At 51.9% G+C, this 15,110-nt stretch overlaps 1 protein-coding gene across 1 annotated transcript in view; it reads right to left on the bottom strand.

The window, feature by feature from the left end:
* The window catches only part of ITPKB (inositol-trisphosphate 3-kinase B), a 106,704-nt gene extending 91,804 nt beyond the window's left edge, over window positions 1-14,900 (bottom strand). The window contains 3 exon segments of the mRNA XM_021064414.1: window positions 11,047-12,020; window positions 12,023-13,202; window positions 14,594-14,900. Coding sequence (XP_020920073.1) covers window positions 11,047-12,020; window positions 12,023-12,995 — 1,947 coding nt within the window. The 5' untranslated portion in view covers window positions 12,996-13,202; window positions 14,594-14,900.

Genomic DNA, 15,110 nt, shown 5'->3' on the forward strand with positions numbered 1-15,110 from the left:
GCAGCCCCCAAAAGACAAACAACAAACATCAAACCTCAGGACTTTGGTGAATTTCCCTCTTTCACCTTCCAGGACACAGAAGAGAAAACCATGAAAAGGATATTGGAAAAATCCATGCTCCCACTAAGCATCCTCGGACTCTTAGATGGAGCACAGTCTGCTCTCAATTACTCAACAGCTGACAGCCCTGTTCCAGGAACATCAGGCCCCTGCTCTGTGGCCCCCTCCTCGCTCCCTCCAGCCTTCCCTCATGTCCACCCCATTCGCATCCCCAAGTGAAGTGAGCAACCCCAGAGGGAGAAGCTTCGTCCACTCTTTGCACTGGCTGCTATGGTCACTCGGGCAGGAGGAGACTCTTCCAAGCAGCACAAGGGGAACGAGGCTGGCATTCAGAACCCCTGCTCATCCCTGCTCCCTGACCCATGGCCATGTCTACATCAGAACTGGCTCTGCTGTGGACCTCAAGGTTGCTTCCAACAGAGTCCTTAGCAATTTCTCTTTCAGCAACACAGAGGTGGGAATAGCTCACCCTGGTGCAGGGCTTCTTCCTGTCCATGCTCTTCTGAGGAAGCTTTATGTGTTTGTTTATTTATTTATTTATTTGCTTTTTAGGGCTGCACCTGTGGCACATGGACATTCCCAGGCTAGGGGTCGAATGAGAGCTGCAGCTGCCGGCCTACACCACAGCCACAGCGATGTAGGATCTGAGCCATTGGGATCGGGATGGGCCACACTGGAAGCCATGAGACTTGTCAGATCCGAGTTTGTGATCTACACCTCAGCTCATGGCAATGCCAGATCCCTAACCCACTGAGTGAGGCCAGAGAGGGAACCTGAATTGTTACAGAAACTACATCAGGTTCATAACCTGTTATGTCACAGTGGGAACTCCTGGGAAAGCTTGATAAACAATGTCATAGTCATACATCTGAAACTAATACAATATTGTAAGTCAACCATACAATTAAAAAATTCAAATGGATCTTTACTCATTAAAAAAAAAGTATAGGTGATAGAAATAAACAAATGGGTACTAGAGAAATACAGAGAAAAGTGGGGAGGAAGAGCAACATCACAGTACTCCTAATAAAAAAAAACCTACTGCTATAGAGCACAGGGAACTCTATCTAGTCACTGACGATGGAACATGATGGCGGATAATGTGAGAAAAAGAATGTCTCTCTATATGTGACTGGGTCCCTTTGCTGCACAGCAAAAGGTGACAGAACCTTATAAACCAACTATAATAAAACATAAATTTAAAAAAATCTAGGTGGGAAAGAATATAGTCTCAAAACAACTCTATCAACTTATCTCCTTTGAGCCTCACAAGGACCACATGATGTAGGAAGATTGTTAATATGCCCATTGTATGGATGAGGATGCCAAAGTCCAAAGAGGCCCAGTGTGGAATGTGAGAGTCCTGGCCTTTCCAGCCCGCTGCATGCCTGGACTACGCCCAGGAACGTTCTCAGAGAAGGTCCTGGGTCTCTTGAATTATGCTGAATACTAGTGGTACTTAATGCTGGGCTGACTCGGTATAGAGGAGGGAAAGGTTTCCATGGGTCGCCTAGATACCAACGTACCACTTAGAACGCATTCCAAATGTCCCGTGAATTAGCACACACTGCATCTATAAGGATTTTTCAGCAGTGTCTCAAACCAATGCCCTCCCAACCCCACCCCACCCCCAGTTTAATACACAACAATCAATTTTCCTACCCTTGGCTCAGCACCCTGAGTTTTAGGGTTTGCTGTCCCAACAAACTCTCCTAGCCATTTCCTACTCTCCCGGCTGCGGTTGGATTTTCCACTTGACATTGTTAAGAGATTAAACTGTTTATCTCATTGTCCCACACCGGCCTGTTCAGTTGCCTGCTCATAGATTCAGGTTAGATAAGGATTACAGAAGTGATACCCCCCCAAGTTCCTCTCCCCCCCGCCCAGCGGTATCCTTTCCCCATAGTCATGAGGTGTATGGTATTCGACCTCCTCTTCAGAGAGCTAACCTGCCGGAAGAAAAGATCACACACCCAGGCCTAGCCAAGGATTAGCCAAACACCGGCTCCTACACGACGGTGGAAGAAGCATTTAACACAAGATCCTGCTGAATTATACATTTCACGACTCGGTCATCAATTGCCATAGAGAAGAAGAAAACAAATCAAGCTGAGCCTGGAAAGAATGTCGGCGAAATTGGAAAAACACTCGCTGGGAACTGCCTGGGGGTGCAGGGTCCTCCTCCCCAACCCCCATTACTAGGTCCCCCCCCCCCTCCGCTCCCCTGGCTCGCAGCATACCAAGGGAGACGGCGGAGGGAGCTGGTGGCTGGCCAGTCACCAGGGGCACGAAATCCCTCCGTCCTGCGGCAGGCTGAATACTCCCCACAGTGTATGGAAATATTAAGCACTGCTCATATAAAATGTATTACAGCTTCTTCTTGGAAAACAGGACAATCGGTTTATTCATTCTGATTAAATGGATGGGGGCGTGCAGGATGCGGAGGACCCAGTAAGGGGCATAGAGAAAGAGAAGTGCTGTCAAACCCCCAAAAGCCCAAGGCAAAAGCACCTCCCTCCTGCCCTTCGGGTGCATCACGACCAACTTTACAAACAGGAGCAAATGGCCCAGGCCACCCTTTCCCCCAGTTCTGCTTGGCCAAGCCCAGGGCCTTGGCCTGCCTCCTTAATACACAGGTCCTTTCTGGGTTAGGCAGACCTACTCTCAGGATAACCATGACCTTCAGGAGAGAGAACGCTCTTCACGTTGAACATTTCCCACTCTCTCAGATGGCTGAGAGGTATTTTCCTACTTATTCTGAGATGGGACAATAAAAACATATCCTCCCCCTTCACACCCCCCTCCAATAAATCAGACACAAGTATGAATGGCAGAGGTTCATTCTGCTTGCATACCGTCTGGAGCTCTTGCGTTTTGGTTACTTACAAAGCCTATCAGCTGGTTTGGATTAAAACAGAAGTCGGCATTACAGGAAATAAAAAAGGTAGTACCGACTCTAGCAGCCTGAAGAGATACCTTTTGTTGAATGGCTTTCCATGGAGCGATTTCAAGTCAATAAAATGCCCAAGTAGAGCTCAACGGAGGGGAAAGATCACATCTCTAAGGGAGAGTTCTTAATGGAACAGGTGAGAAACGCACCGGACAAGGCAGCCAAAAGCCCGCACTTGGCTTGCCAGTGAAAGGATGATCACCACTCATTCCTCACGGGAGAAAGCCTGGGGGGCCCTGCCTTCAAGCGAGGCTCATCAGCGTGGTCTTCCCTGCAGAGGTGCTGTGAGAAGGTGGCATCGCTGACCTTGATCCCCTTTTTCTTCTTATTTTTTTTTAGGGCTGCACCCATGCCACATGGAAGTTCCCAGGCTAGGGGTCGAATAAGAGCTGCAGCTGCCGGCCTGTGCCACAGCCACAGCGATACAGGATCCGAGCCACATCTGCAACCTACACTACAGCTCACAGCAACAGTGGATACTTAACCCACTGAGAGAGGCCAGGGATCGAACCCATGTCTTCACGGACACTAGTTTGATTCATCTCCATTGCGCCGCAACGGGAACGCCCATCAGTGACCTTGATCCTTGAGGCCTGTATTGGTCTTGGATCTCCAATGTTTAACTAAACTATACTAGAAAACAGACACAGGAGGTCAAACCAGCCTTATCTTCACTGTTCCAAGAACCACACCTTCAGGAAGCTGTTGTGGTCCATGGTAACATGTGAATTCATAGGTAGCCTTTGAATCCTGGTCTCTGAGAAACTGATTTCCTTCCAGCTTTATTGGGGAAGGGAGAACCATGCTCCAGCATTGTACTGGGATGAAAGTGGTACCGACAAAATCCTAGAGTTGCTGTTGAGCATTTCCTCCAAGGGGCCTCACGAATTTTCTAGACACTGCCTCATCAGTACCCAAGCCGTCTCTTAACTCCATCTCCACTAACTCCACCTCCACTACCGTTCACTGAGCTGCTACTATGTGTCAGGAGCCATCTTAGGCGCCTTGAGAAACTCTGCGTCCCTGACCCCTCTCCCCCACCCCAAGGTCAGGTCTAGGCTCCCCATTTTTCAGAGGGCTTGCAGACTGTGTGCAGACGAGGATTTCACCCGGATCTCCTACACCGCAGTCCAGCACCCCGACTCCTACAGAAGAAGAGTCACAGGAGTAAGTAATGACCTTGTCTTCGTTGTTCTCTTACCCCTTTCATTGCTCCTTCTTTCCCGGGTGACTCAAAGTTCTTTTATGCAGCAGAAGTGCTGTCAATCAGGCATTTATTCACCCATTCTTTTCACACGTTTTCAAAACACACCCTTTATTTATTTATGTACTTATTTTTCCCTCTTTAGGGTTGCATACGGAAATTCCCGGGCTAGGAGTCCAAAGGCGGCAGCAGCTGCCGGCCTACCCCACAGCCACAGCCACAGCCACATGGGATCTGAACCGCATCTGTGACCTACGCCGGATCCGTAACCCACTGAGCGAGGCCAGGGATCGAACTTGCGTCCTCATGTATACTAATCGAGTTCATTACCGCTGAGCCACCCAGGAACTCCCAAAATATGTCCCATATTTAAAGCCAAGGTAGATCTTCCCAGGTGAGTAAGGAGTTTATCCATTCATGACATTTTTTAAGTGAAAAGAAGAATGTAAATGTGAGCCATGTAACTGTATTGGATCCTCTCTGGCTTCAATTTCCTCATCTGTAAAATGTGGCTATTGGAGGAAATGCACTCTAAAGCCTCTCGCAGACTCGGATTTATATCATGACAATTACGTAGGTTATAGAAAAGGTTTTGTTATGTTTTTAATTCTAAGAACAGACGCCTAACTTCCTCATGAGGTCATATTTATAGTCAGGGTGTCTTTTAGCCCAGGGAAAAATGAATGACTAGGTGTCTTGGGGCGGGGGGGACCACAACGAGGTAGTGGATGGCAGAAGCACAGCAGGTTCCATCTGACTACAGGGTCGTGGGACCAGATTGACAGACTCTTCCAAATCCCCAAGGTGACCTCCACAGTCAAGTGGACTGGACTCATGAGTCTGAGGGCATCTTCAACCTGAGGGCTTCCATGTTGTTGAGGCCACCTGCAGCAGCACAGTCCTCCGTTAACTAAGTTACTAGTAGGCAACCACAGGTGGCCACACGGTCTGGGGACAGCTAGACACACAAAGTCCCAAGTATCCCAATGAGACCACGGGAGCTGGCACTCTAAATGCCTTTTCATGTTAGCAAGAATTCATGGTTGGGTTTGAGGTTTTTTGTTGTTGTTTGTTCTTGTTTTGTTTTTTTGCTTTGTAGGGCCACACCCTAGGGGCCACACCAGGGCTGCAGCTGCTGGCCTACACCACAGCTCACAGCAATGCCGGATCCCTAACCCACTGAGTGAGGCCAGGGATCGAACCCATGTCTTCATGGATTCTAGTCAGGCCAGGTTCGTAACCCACTGAGCCACGACGGGAACTCCCCACAGTTGGTTTGGTATGATTCTATAAGCAATGAGCTCCCCCCAATTCATGAAAAATACATCATTCACGATGCTGATTCTACCTCATCAGGAAAAAAAATGATTGCAAGGCGCACTTGTCACGCACTGGAGGACATAACCTGAAAGGCCAAATCCCGTCTCTTATCAGAACCTACAGGCTCTTCCACGCCGAGGGTGTGTCCACAACACCGTTTAGAAGAGTTTGTGAATTGATCCCAAATCACCGATCACCTGACATCTACAAAGCTTTTTCAACCCAGATATAGCATTCTTTCCATTCAATTTTTTTAAATTCTAGCTTTTATATAATGAAGTTGAAGCCTGACACAGTAAAATAAACCTAAATACTGTTATCAGTGCTCCTAGGAATATAAATAAACTACTACAGAGAACTAATCCAATCTGTAACTACATTTAACAGGTACGTGCCAACAAAAATCAGAAAAGTGACTCGGTCGTAATTTGGAGCTAAAAACCAAAGTTCTGAAAACGATTTATGTCACACCTGAAATACACTTCTCTAAAAGCAGCAACCATCCAGTTTAATACTGTTTTCTCGCTAAACCTAAAAGCAAGATAAATCTTGAGCCGTGTTTTTGTGATACCTAAAACCAATCTCTTTTTCTCTATGTTCCACCTTTATGTGAAAGGATTTTAGGCTGGATGAATTACTTTTTTCCTTGATAAAAAGAGGTCTTAGAAATGACGGTTTGGCTCTGCATAGGTCAAGCCTTGGTTTCCAAACTCACCTACCCTTCAAGTAACAAAATGCATCTTTCAGGGTCCAGGATAACGTTTTGGCATCTACCTAGCAAAGTCTCTGCAATCAGTCTAATTGTTAATGAAAATCTTAGGTACTGCACTCCCCCCCGCCCCGCCGCCGCTTTCACCACAGCCCCAGCAACTCGGGATCCAAGCTGCATCTGCAACTTACACCACAGCTCACAACAACGCCGGATCCTTCACCCACTGAGCAAGGCCAGGGATCGAACCTGTATCCTCATGGATCCTAATCAGGTTCATTAACCGCTGAGCCATGAAGGGAACTCCCTGTACTGATTTACTTTGATGATGCTTTTTCAATGGGAAATTATAGCATCATTCTTCCGATAAAGAGAGAAAAGAGAGGCAGATCTATTAAAGGGTTTTAAGTAAAAGTACACCATTAAATGTGCCCAGTTTCAGACTCAAATGCCCGAGAGCCTTGCAAAAGAAATCTCATCACATTTCTGGACACCCCCATAGATACTTCAAAACACACCAGATTTTGAATTAAATATCTGGAATTACATAGTCCCAGGGACTTAGAACTAGACAGGCCCTGAGAGGGCTTTTTTTCCTTTTTTTTAATGGCCATACCTGCTGCAAATAGAAGTTCCCAGGCTACGGGGTGCATCAGAGCTGCAGCTGCCAGCCTACGCCACAGCCACAGCAGCATCACATCTGTGACCTACACCACAACTCACAGCAATGCCAGATCCTTAACCCACTGCCCCCGGCCAGGGATGGGACCGTCCTCCCTGCAGCTGCCGAGACACCATCAATCCAGTTGTGCCACAGCAGGAACTCCTAGATTCATTTTTTAAAAGTATTCTTCTAAGGCTTGTAAATTTTAATTGGATTTACTCCCACATAAAATTTTCACACTTTTAAAAACCACATAAAACAATTTAAAGTTGTCTGAATTTTTTACCATGCGTATGAGTTTTTTTTTTTAACTTAAAAAGAAGACAACAAAACTATTAAATTTTTTTAAAAGACAATAACATTAAAAAAAAAAAAAAAAAAAAGGTAGGAGTCCAGCTGTGGCACAGGAGCTTAAGAATCCAACTTCAGGGGAGTTCCCGGCGTGGCGCAGTGGTTAACGAATCCGACTAGGAACCATGAGGTTGCGGGTTCGGTCCCTGCCCTTGCTCAGTGGGTTAACGATCTGGCGTTGCCGTGAGCTGTGGTGTAGGTTGCAGACGCGGCTCGGATCCTGCGTTGCTGTGGCTCTGGCGTAGGCTGGTGGCCACAGCTCCGATTAGACCCCTAGCCTGGGAACCTCCATATGCCGCAGGAGCGGCCCAAGAAATAGCAAAAAAAAAAAAAAGACAAGAATCCAACTTCAGTGGCTCAGGTTCTACCCAAGCCCCCTAGCTTAGCGCAGGCTTAAAGGATCCAGCGTTGCCACAGCTGTGGCATAGGTCACAACTGGGGCCTGGATGAAATCCCTGGCCCAGGAACTTGCATATGTCTTGGGTGCAGCCATTCTAAAAAAAAAGGAAAGAAAATCCTAATGACCCTTAAAAAATAGTAAGCACCAGGAAGACAAGGATTTTGTATTATACTTCCTTATACATCCCCCAGGGCCAGCATTTTATTTTGGTTTTTGTACATATAATTAATAGTACAATTTTGGAATAAATCAACAAAACTTACTCTTTAAAGTGAGATGCATGCTCGCTTTAATTCAGGACTTGAAATGTGTTTCAATAGCCCAGTTACTTGAACACAGAAGAACAGAGGAAAGTCAAGAACTGCTGAGGAATTTCTAGTTGTCTTAGAGAACAAAGGGGAGAACAGGGTTCCTCCTCCGTGCAACTCACTTCTGTTCAGATCTTGGAACACGGAAAGTATGAACATGCCCGAATGTAAAGCCACTGAACACAAGGCATGGAGACAACTACCTCTGAGCAAATTTCAAGCGTCTGATCCTTTATAAACAGACATGCCAGGTGCAAAAACTTGGAACATTCTATTTCAGGGACAGGCATATCTATCCGTCAGGCTCATCCGAAGCCTAAAGCCAAAGGAAAGGCTGGAAGCGCTTTGCAGGTTTCTGAGGATGTCTTTGCAGCTCAGACCTGACCCTCAGAAGCAAATGAGCAGAGCTGGCCTTCTCCCCGCCTTCCCGGTCAAAGAAAAGGTCTCTGCTAATTTGCATAATCTAAATGGCGAAGGACGATTCCAAGTGCATTTCCAAACAACTCGCTATGCACTTAGTGTTTAACCACAGGGGAGTCTTCGCATTCCCCAGCCCTGCTCTGGGACTTCTCACAGTGATGAGCAAGCAGGGAACCCAGCAGCCAGGCTTCGGGGTTCTCCAGCTGTCACCTCTGCCTGTCACAACGTCACACACAGTCATCCCTCCGCAGGTACAGACAACTGCCGCACGAGGCATGGAGAAAGACAGAGCCACAGAAAATAACCTCTCAATATGGATCTGGGGGTCAGGGCTCAGTTGTGTGACCTTCTGGCTGTGTACTTTCCGACCTGCGTGTCTGAGTGAGGTGCTGGGAGTGGGTGTAGACAAGTGTGAGGACGTGTGCCCCTGAGGGCAGGGCAGTCGGGAGAAAAGGACCGAGCATTGGTACTGCAGAATCTCAGACAGTGTGGGCTCAAAACACTAAACCACCCAGCAGAAAGGCCCTGTCAATCAAGATGTCTGGACTTCTGTTGACAAAGTATCAATCTCAGGTAACCAAGTGATTTGGGACCCAATGATGTTTCAGTGTCACAAATAAGGCTCCCCCATCACAATCTGTACAAGCAAAAGAAAGCTGAGCTTATCATGCAAGCACTCAACCAAAAGCTCAAAAGTCCCTAGGATCCCATAATTTCCAGTTGGTTACCCACCCTTCCCCCCAACACACACTCACTCCTATCAGCCTCACGTGATCCAGAGAGTGAGGCTGGCGGGGGATTTTTTCCCTGGCCCTACCCTGTGGGTGTCTGAAACCCTGTTTAAAGGACGGAGGGAGGCTCGACAACAGGCAGGCCTCCTTTCCATCTCTGGGCCCATTAGCTGACTTGAGAACACCACTCAACTCTCTGGTTTCCCAGCTGGCATCTCTCTGATCGATGGGGGAAAAAAAAAAAGATCACCTGTCATAATTTATCTCCCTTTTAACTCACTTCCAGACAACAGCCCTTTTCAAACACTGGGACACACAAACTGCTTTGAGAAGCAGCCAATAGGAGCTGCTAATCCACCACTAGAAAGGGCAAATGGAAAGTTGGAGAACAAGTTAAAGCAACTCAGCCGTGCCGGCTAAGCTCCAGGGTTTAAAAAGCCAAAGGATGGAGTGGAACAGCCACCATCTCATTCACGAAGCCCCGAGGTGAGAGCAAGAAGGCGAGAAATCTGGACCTTAGCTTCAGTGAGAAGCATTTTCCACCTGCCTTTTACCACCAGCCCCTTCCCTCCATGGACCATCCCTCCTCTCCAGGACAGGTGTCCATGCCACGTGTCCCCAGAATGCCAGCCGACTGGAGCCAGATTTTGCATACGCATCTGCCTCCCCATCATCAGCAGAAAAGAAAGCAGAGTCTCATGAAAAGAAATGCCTGATCTTCAAAATTCAGACTGTGATTTCTCAAGTGGGAGTCTGAGAGACACAGGCTTCAGAGTCCAAAATACCTTCAAGCCGAGGGTAGGGGAGAAATAGAAAGCTGGCGTTTGCTGTCGTCTGAGTTATTGGGGGAAGGGTAGTTGATCTTTAAGATCACATCGGAAGACTACCTGTGACAACAAAGCTCAGACTTTCCCCCAAGGTAGCACAGGAACCTCACACGCTGAACTAGGAAATTCCCCACACTCTGGAAAAGCTAAGAGAAAGTCCAGACCTTTTCAGAAATGCTAGCTTCAACTCTTAGGTCTTCTGTAAGATACTCTGATCCCCGTAGGTGTGCCAAGAGCCAGGACTGAGATTAACTGCATACAGAAATAAACCCCTGCCTCCTGCCACAGCCAGAGCAAGTCAGCAGGGCGCTGATTCACAACAGATGCACTTGAAAAGGTACCTGCACCAGCCCCCCAAAATGTATCCATTAGCGGTGTCTACCCCAGGGAGAATACCCAGACACTTATCTCAGGGAATTCAACCTAATATTCTATTACCAAAGAAACCGCCTGTTTAGCTCAAAGCATGGTTTTCATTTTAATGCACACATCAAACTGTATCTTAAATATGCTGGCCCCACAGATATTGCAATGTTCTGACAACTTACCGAGGCCAGGTGGTTCTTCATTCAATAAACCCGCCACAAGCACATCTACGATTTCAGGGCCCTGTTACAGAATCACATCCACTTGCTTTCCTGGCCTATCACTCATAGAGGCTGAGTTAATTCAATGGTGTCCTTGTCCGGTTTTCCTCTGCCTAAATGAATCACGGCATTAAGTGTTTCACCTGATCAGACAAAAGCCACACTCAGCAGCTCTGTTCACTATCTTTGGAGATGAATCAGGAAGATGCTGGTAACGCTCAGGAACATCATCTTCCGAAGAAGTCAGTGGTGACTTACCAGAGGGCCCTTTAAACAATGGCCTTTAAGATGTACATGGAAATAATAACAGAAGGACTCCAATTCAGGGTCCAAGCTCCAAAGCGCGTGGCCAGAGCACAGGCACCTCCCCAGCAAACACAGCTGGAGAGAATTATAAGTTGTGCCTGCCCTAAGGCCCTGGTCAGAGTCTTCCTGACTCAGTATGAAGCAAAAGAATAGGACACCTGGGTAGGCAAGCAGCACACATTCTAGAAAAACCTCAAGGCGAGACTTACCACTCGGGGCTTCTGCTGGTCCAGAGTATGCAGGAAGGGAGAGTTGGGGTCCAGGCAGCGCTCGGGGTCACTGGAGATGTCCTCCTCCGAGTCCTCATAGGAGGAGAAGCCAGTGGAGGAGGCAGAGGAAGAGGACAGCTTCCTGAGCGGCAGGCTGCCCCCGGGGCTTCTCTGCGCCTCCTCCAAAGCCCCGTCCTCCTGGGCACCAGTGTCTGTAATGATGACGGCAGGTATGGTGCTTCGGCTGCAGGCCTCTCCCCGGACAGGCCGGGCGTCCTGATCTGGGGAGAGCCGCTCCAGGCTGGGGTGAGCTGCTCTGTCCTGCGGCTGGCTTCCCCAAGTCCCCTCGGATCGCACCCCTGTGCCACACGTCCAGGCCAGACCTGCTTCTTCCATGGGGCCCAGACAAAGCCTAGGGCTCCCGGGGTGCACACCCATCCCATCGCCAAGAAGGCACTGAGGTTCTTTCAGATCTTTTGCTGCTTCCCAACAGGGCAAAGGTGCCAGCGTTCTGCCAGAGAGAATCCCCGCCTTGGCCTCCCGGGGCCCCAGCTGCACTGAGCGGCTACCCCCAAGCAAGCCCAGTGCCGGAGACCCTTCATCCACTCTGCTGGACAGTGGCCGTGGCTCCTCAGCCACTAGGGCTCCACTCAGGGTCCCCTCGGAGCCTACCGAGCCCAAGCCTCCTGGCTGCCTGAACCAGCTGGGGGCCTCAGGGGGCTCCAGTGGGCTCTGTGCATTCACAGTCCTCTCCACTGGCCTTTCGGCCGCTGCCGGCACCCCGGAGCCAGGCATACCACCGGGCAGATCTCCTTTCCCCACCTTTCCTGGGGGCTCTCCATTGTGGCGCCCGCCCCTCTCTGGGGCTGGGCTGGTCTCACTGCCCAGAGACTGCCCCTGCCTCTTGGCCAGGGCCTCTGGGGGGAACACACCCCTATGCTCAAGGGCCCCCTCAGACGGTTCCATGAGGGCAGATCGTGTGGGTGGTGTGGTCCCATGGCTGTGGCTCTCCCTGCAACTTCTGTAGCCACTGCCAAGTTCACTCCCACCAGCCCCAATGAGGGAGCTTGGCAGCTGTGAATTCCCAAAGGAGGAGATACCCTCTTGTCAACTTCCATGGCAATGGGTGAGCCACAGTGGGGTCTGGCAGGGACCCCCTTCTCCATCCTCACCGAAGCGCCTGGACCCTGAGCCCCTGATCCTGACGGGGCAGCGGGGCTGGGGAAAGATGCCGGTCCATCTTTGTCCTTCGAGAGGCATAGGCTGGGCGCCCCTCCTCCTCTCCCAGAGTCGGCCTCTGAAGTCTCCGTACACTGATCCCCCCAGGACTTTGTCCTCCGTTCCTCGCTTTGTGCCAGGACCCTTCCTGGGGGCTGACTGACGCTGCGGAAAGGGCACGGGGAGGGCGAACGAGCCCTGCCCAAACGCGGGCTGCGGGGCGCTTGAGTGGCGGAGCTCTGCGCCTGGATGTGCGCCTCGAACATGCCCACTTTCTGGTTCACCTGCACGTTTTGCAGCTCACGCTGCAGGATTCGCAGCTTCCTCTTGGCCTCCTCTGGCCCGGGAGGGGAGAGGGTACCACGGGTGGTCACCACCTGCTGCTCGTCCCCTCTCAGGCGACCCGCCCAACTCGGGCTGCCCACGCTGCTGCCGCTGCCGCTGCCACTGCCGCTGCCGCTGCCACTACCACTATTCAGCCTGCGCCGGCCACTCCGCCAGCCCGGGGGGCTCCCGGGCTCCTCCGGCGACAAGGACTCGGCTGGGGGGAACAAGAAAGAGGAGCCGCTCCCGGGGCTGAAAACGCTGCCTGGGCTCAACACGGCCCTTCCCGGCGGCGGCGGCGGCGGGGGCGTCTCGCTGCTGCTGGGCCGAGGGCCGCCGCCGCTCTTCACCTGGTTGGCGCTATTCATGATCACCAGGCTGTTGAGTGCATAGCAGTACATAGCCATAGTACTGGGTCCGCCGCGCTGCCCGCCGCCGCCGCTCCCGTTCCGGCTCCGCCGCCGGCGTCTCCTCCTCCCGCAGCTCTCGGCTCAGCCCTGGAGGCCCCGCGGCCGCGGCTCCGCGCGCAGATGGGGTGGCATGGCCCGGGCAGCGGGCGGGGGGCAAGACCGCAGGCTCAGCCCCCGCCCAGAGCTCCATAAACAACAGCGCCGCTGCGGAGACACAAGGAGAAAAGTCAGGACCCCAGAGGGCGGGTGGTGGGGAACGGCTTGGGAACTAGGACGGCCCCGGCCCGCGGAACCCCCATCTGTCCGGAAGCGGGTGCCACTGGACGTCTCACTTCTAGGGGCTATGCCGCCAGGCGAAGACACAACTCCGCGGCCTCCGGCGCTAGCGCGGTTGCGGGTGTGCGTTTCCCGAGTGCGTTCCCACCCCTCGCCCCAGGCTGTGATGCGCCTGGAGGTCTCTTCAGATTCCAAATTCTAAGATTCGTCTCCAGAGCCAAGAGCACCGGCGGAGGATGCCGTACAACTACTTAATTCCTACGCGGGCTGCGTGCGGAGCGCGGCTCTTGCGACCTCTCTGAGAGTGAGGACTCCCCCCTTCACCACCACTGGGTCTCCTCGGCTTTGCAAACCCTGGTTCAATCAGGTATAACAGGGCAGCCCCCGCCCCTGGGCTTCGGGATCTCCCCGCTCCACTCTCTCTGGCCAACAAGGACCGACTCAGAGGAAACCTGAGCGGGACCTGCCTTCCCCGGCCGCTGCCTGCGCCCGGGTCTTGGAGGGGAACCTCTGCGTGGCCTGCCGTTTACCTTCCTGACCCTGGCCTTGGGGCTGTTTCCCTAGGCCTACGACGGCCTGGGCGAGCGGTGGGGCAGCAGCCAAGGCCTTTTCCAGCACTGGCCTTGTCGCCAGTCCCCAAACAAGTGTGTTTTGTGTGTGGGCGCGCCTGCGCGCGCTCGGGGCCGAGACGCTGCGCGTCCCCTGTACCGGAACCAATACTCGCCGCCCCCTGCCGTCGCCCCCCATGGAGGGGCGTGTGTGTGTGTGTGTGTGTGTGTGTGTGAGTGAGTGTGTGAGTGTGTGCGCGCGCCTGTGCGCGCGCGCCGGTACCGGGAGTCCGCGCTCCGCACGCCCTGTGCGGGAGGACGCTACTGCCTCTGCGGGCACCGGGACCCGCGCCCCCTCCGAGGGACTCTGCGATGTGCGCGGCTGCAGCCTTCGGGGGCCCAGGCTCTGCAAACCTCCCGGGGCCCGGCTCTAAGCCCCTGGGCGGCGCAGCCGAGTACAAGGCTTCTCCGCATCCTGGGCAGCCTCGCCCGGCGGCCGGAGCCGGGGGACGCCTGCAGCGCGCCGGGGAGGCGGCGGGAAGTCAGTGGCCCGGAAGGCGAGCAGGAGAAACGCCGAAAACTTGTCTCTGGCTCCTGTGCTCACACCCCTACTCCACGCCACCGTCCCCAGTCAAAACCTCTTTGCCCGTCTCCCCGGCCCACTTCTCTGCGCTTTTTCAGAACCCGGAACCCTCAGATTCTCTCCCGAGCAGAGAGTGAGGGGAAACCGCGTTCGGAGGCGAGGGCCATTTAAAAAGCCGCCAAACTTACCTGCAATTTCTCAGATTCCCGGGTCCTGTGCAGACTACATGGCCCAGGGACGCAGACCGCGTAGGAAAAAGATGGCTTTAAAAGTTCAAAAAGCTCAGAAATGGTTTCCTGACTTCTTTTGGAAGACCAAAAAAATAGGAGTGGAAAAGAAGGCGGAAAGCTCCTCGGTAGGGGCCGGAGATCCGGGCGGTGGCGACGCCGGCCGGCCCTGCACGCCCTTCTGAGCCGCGGAGATACTACCCCTGTCAGTGTCTGCTCCAGGCCACTTCAGTGTTTGTTCAATGTGCGATTAAAAAAAAAAAAAAAAAAAAAAAGTTGGGGGGTGGGGGAGAGGAGGGAGGAGGGAGAAAGGCGGGGGCTTGGGGGAGGAAAGCAGGAAGGAAGTTGTGAGCCTGTCTGGGGTTGAACTCAGCGGAACAAGTTTTTCTTTTCTTTTTTTTTTTTTTTTTTTTTTCTATTGCTTGGCAAGACCGAGGGAGGGAAACACTTAAAAAAAAAAAAAGTTTCCATTGTTAGC

The sequence above is a fragment of the Sus scrofa genome, chromosome 10 (genome assembly GCF_000003025.6).
Source record: "Sus scrofa isolate TJ Tabasco breed Duroc chromosome 10, Sscrofa11.1, whole genome shotgun sequence".
NCBI classification, from domain to species: Eukaryota; Metazoa; Chordata; class Mammalia; order Artiodactyla; family Suidae; genus Sus; species Sus scrofa.